Consider the following 3029-nt stretch of genomic DNA (forward strand, 5'->3'; position numbering starts at 1 on the left):
ACTGATGGTTGTACAACAACTCTAATTTAATCATGCATTCATTCATGGTCACANATCGTTTTTATTAAACTAAGGCGATAAAATTGCTTGGCAAGATATCTCTCAAACAAAATCAGTTGATGTTGGTAGCGACGTAACCCAACGTAACCCCCAAACTACCGTCAACATATTCGACGTAGGTTAAGCTTTCATCAGCACTAGTAGCTCTATCGACTTTGTTCAATCCTCTGCTCCATTGAATTGAATTGAATAATATTGATTGGTTGCAGCTGATCGAGTTTGTAGGTATAGAAGATTGTAGAAAGTACAGGGAATTAATCAATGGAATACTTGAAGAAGAATCGACTGCTGAAGATTGGATACGCTTCAGATATAGAAAGAAGGATAACACACTCATTCTCTTGAACGTATGTTGAAAATACCAGTTTGAAGTTTGTATGAAAATGACGGTAGTATTATTTAGAAGAAGATGATGAAAATGAGAATGCTTATTAGCTAACATGAGAAGTTGTTGAACTGATTTTACAATTACGTTGGAGGTCAATTGGTCGAATTAATGAATTGATTTATTTCAGATATTCTCCGCATTCAATAGCTGGATAATAACTATTAACCTTACAACCAGAATGAAGAGCGTTGATCGACTGAAATGGAGTCATGTTGTGTATGTTGATGATGATTATGTTTATGTTTGGAAAGTGATGGAAGATGGTGAATATAGCTTGAAAGTAAGCTAGAATAATTTATTTCCATTTAATCTCTATTCTAAAGTGGAACCGTCTATAAATTGACTGTTTAGTTTCATGTCGAAAATAGCCTTGAATGTCGACTTTGACGTCTATTGCAAATGGAGACGACCATTAACGACATTTCCAACTTGAATTTATTGTAGTGTTACAAGTTTGGGGATGGTGAATTACTGCAAAATATTGACTACCAAGGGGAGGAAGGATTAATCTGTAAAATAATGATGAATTATAACCCTCATAAGATTGAACATTCGCCTCTTCGGATGAAGAAAGAAAAATTAGTTGATGTATGGGGAGAGAAAGATGCCGAAATGATTGCTAATGCAAGGGTAAGTCATAATGATCGCAGGGATCAATATGTCAATATGGAAATGAGTTGGAAGGAGGATGACAACGACTGTAATGAGTTGATTATGTAAGGAGCTCTACTCTAGTCCATACCTGATCGTTCCATTCCATTCAATTCATTATAGGGTTTTGGCTGGCTTTTGCTACTACTGGAAAATGGAGACCATATAGCAGTAAGACAACGATAACTGGATGTGACGTTTACAATCATTGTTGAACGTAGGTTGTGCTAATCATAAAATTCAATGCCTATAGATACTCGACCAAGATGGACATTTACGCGTGAAAAGATACAAAGACAAAGACAAATACTTCGATAATTTCGCAACACAATTCTTCAACCATGAAAATCTATGGTCGGACAAGCAGTTAATCCTATATCAAAAATACTCTAGTTTGAATATTTATAACCCCCAAACACTACAGCTACAAATCACTCTACCATTCCCTCACTTCGATATACGGGACATGCAATGGAATCTTCAACACTCTCAACTCATCATCAGGAGTGGAAAGGATTACTGCTTAGTAAATCCAATGAAAAAGGAATAATATTTGCGTGAAATGTAAAGCTAACCTTGTATCTTGTACTCAGTGCAATTTAACGAGAGTGTCAATAAACTAAGTTAATATTGCTTCCATAATCAATGAAGATGATTGATGTGTATACTGTACAGATGGATAAAATATACCCCCAATGTCAGTAAAACCAATACCCAAAAATAAATATAGCAAAGCATGATTAAAAGTAGTCTATGTCAATGCAATTGCTGAGTTAGTTTAATGTCTATTACAAATCGTAGTCAAAGAGGGACTTGAAAGAGAAAATGAAAACATCCCTAACAAAACATTGGTAAAATAGGAGGAGAACATAAAGATCAACATAGGGATGGAGAAAATGGATTGCAAAATTGCAGCCTATCTATCAGTAAGCATCCCATCTAGTCTAAAGCAAATATTGATGACAGTCTTGTAATACTGTAGATGGCGATCTCTTCAGCTATTAATAAACTAAATTAACATCACTTCTATCCATCAAGATGATGGATGTGTGCTCTGTACAGATGGATAAAGTATACCCCTAATGTCAGTAAAACCAATGCCCAAAAATAAATAATGCAAAACACCATTGCATATTCGTCCATGGGGAGAATGCAATAGTTGAGTTGGTTCGATTGTAATTATAAATGGCAGTGAAAGAGAGATTTGAAGAGAAAACAAAAACATTTGTAAAAAGATTCAGGATTAAGATTGAGGTAAAATAGGATGAGAAAATAAAAATAGGGATAAAGAAAATGATTTGCGAAATTGCAGTCGATCATAAAGCAAACCCCCAAAAGTCAGTTTAACCAATACCCAAAAAATAAATCAAAACAAAATTAATAGTATTGCAATCAATGCAATTGTGCAGCTAGTTCAATGTTTATTGCAAATTGCAGTAAAAGACGGACTTGAAAGAGAAACAATCTCACCAAGTTCTTGGTCAAAATAACATGAGAAGATAAAATAGTCTGCTAGCAAAGGCGATCATGACTGGAAGGGATATTGCAAAAAGAAAATCGTCTTACCTTGTTGTCCATGTTGTCTTCCACTTTTTCCCGACCCCAAAGGCGAGATTGCCTGCTTTCATTCTCTTTCTTACCTTGCTATCCACAGTTTACAAAGTAAATTAGTGATTTCAATTACAGCCAAGAAAAGTTGATGGCGAGCATGCAGTAAGCAGCGTGGCTGTGCCATACTTTCTCAGTCCCAGTGAGGTTACTCGGTTGATATCTTGCTTATAATATTGTCCGCTGTAGAGTCAATTCCTACTTCTATAGGGTGACAAGCGATTTTGCACAGTAGCTTGCAGCGCCGACTCTCGACTTAGTCTTCCTCTTCTTCTGCTGCCTTCTACACGTGAAATGGCAGTCAACCCAGTGAACATCTTTT

The 3029-nt window shown here is 35.9% G+C and overlaps 1 protein-coding gene across 1 annotated transcript; it reads left to right on the forward strand.

Moving 5' to 3' along the window:
• Positions 1–626: 626 nt before the first annotated feature.
• TRIADDRAFT_62525 (uncharacterized protein) lies at positions 627–1649 on the forward strand (the record flags this gene model as incomplete). Its single annotated transcript, XM_002118451.1, has 4 exons — positions 627–728; positions 893–1078; positions 1223–1270; positions 1353–1649. 4 exons carry the CDS (start codon positions 627–629, stop codon positions 1647–1649), a joined length of 633 nt encoding a protein of 210 aa, XP_002118487.1.
• Positions 1650–3029: the final 1380 nt, after the last annotated feature.

The sequence above is a fragment of the Trichoplax adhaerens genome, genomic scaffold (assembly GCF_000150275.1).
Source record: "Trichoplax adhaerens TRIADscaffold_101 genomic scaffold, whole genome shotgun sequence".
Classification (NCBI taxonomy): Eukaryota; Metazoa; Placozoa; class Uniplacotomia; order Trichoplacea; family Trichoplacidae; genus Trichoplax; species Trichoplax adhaerens.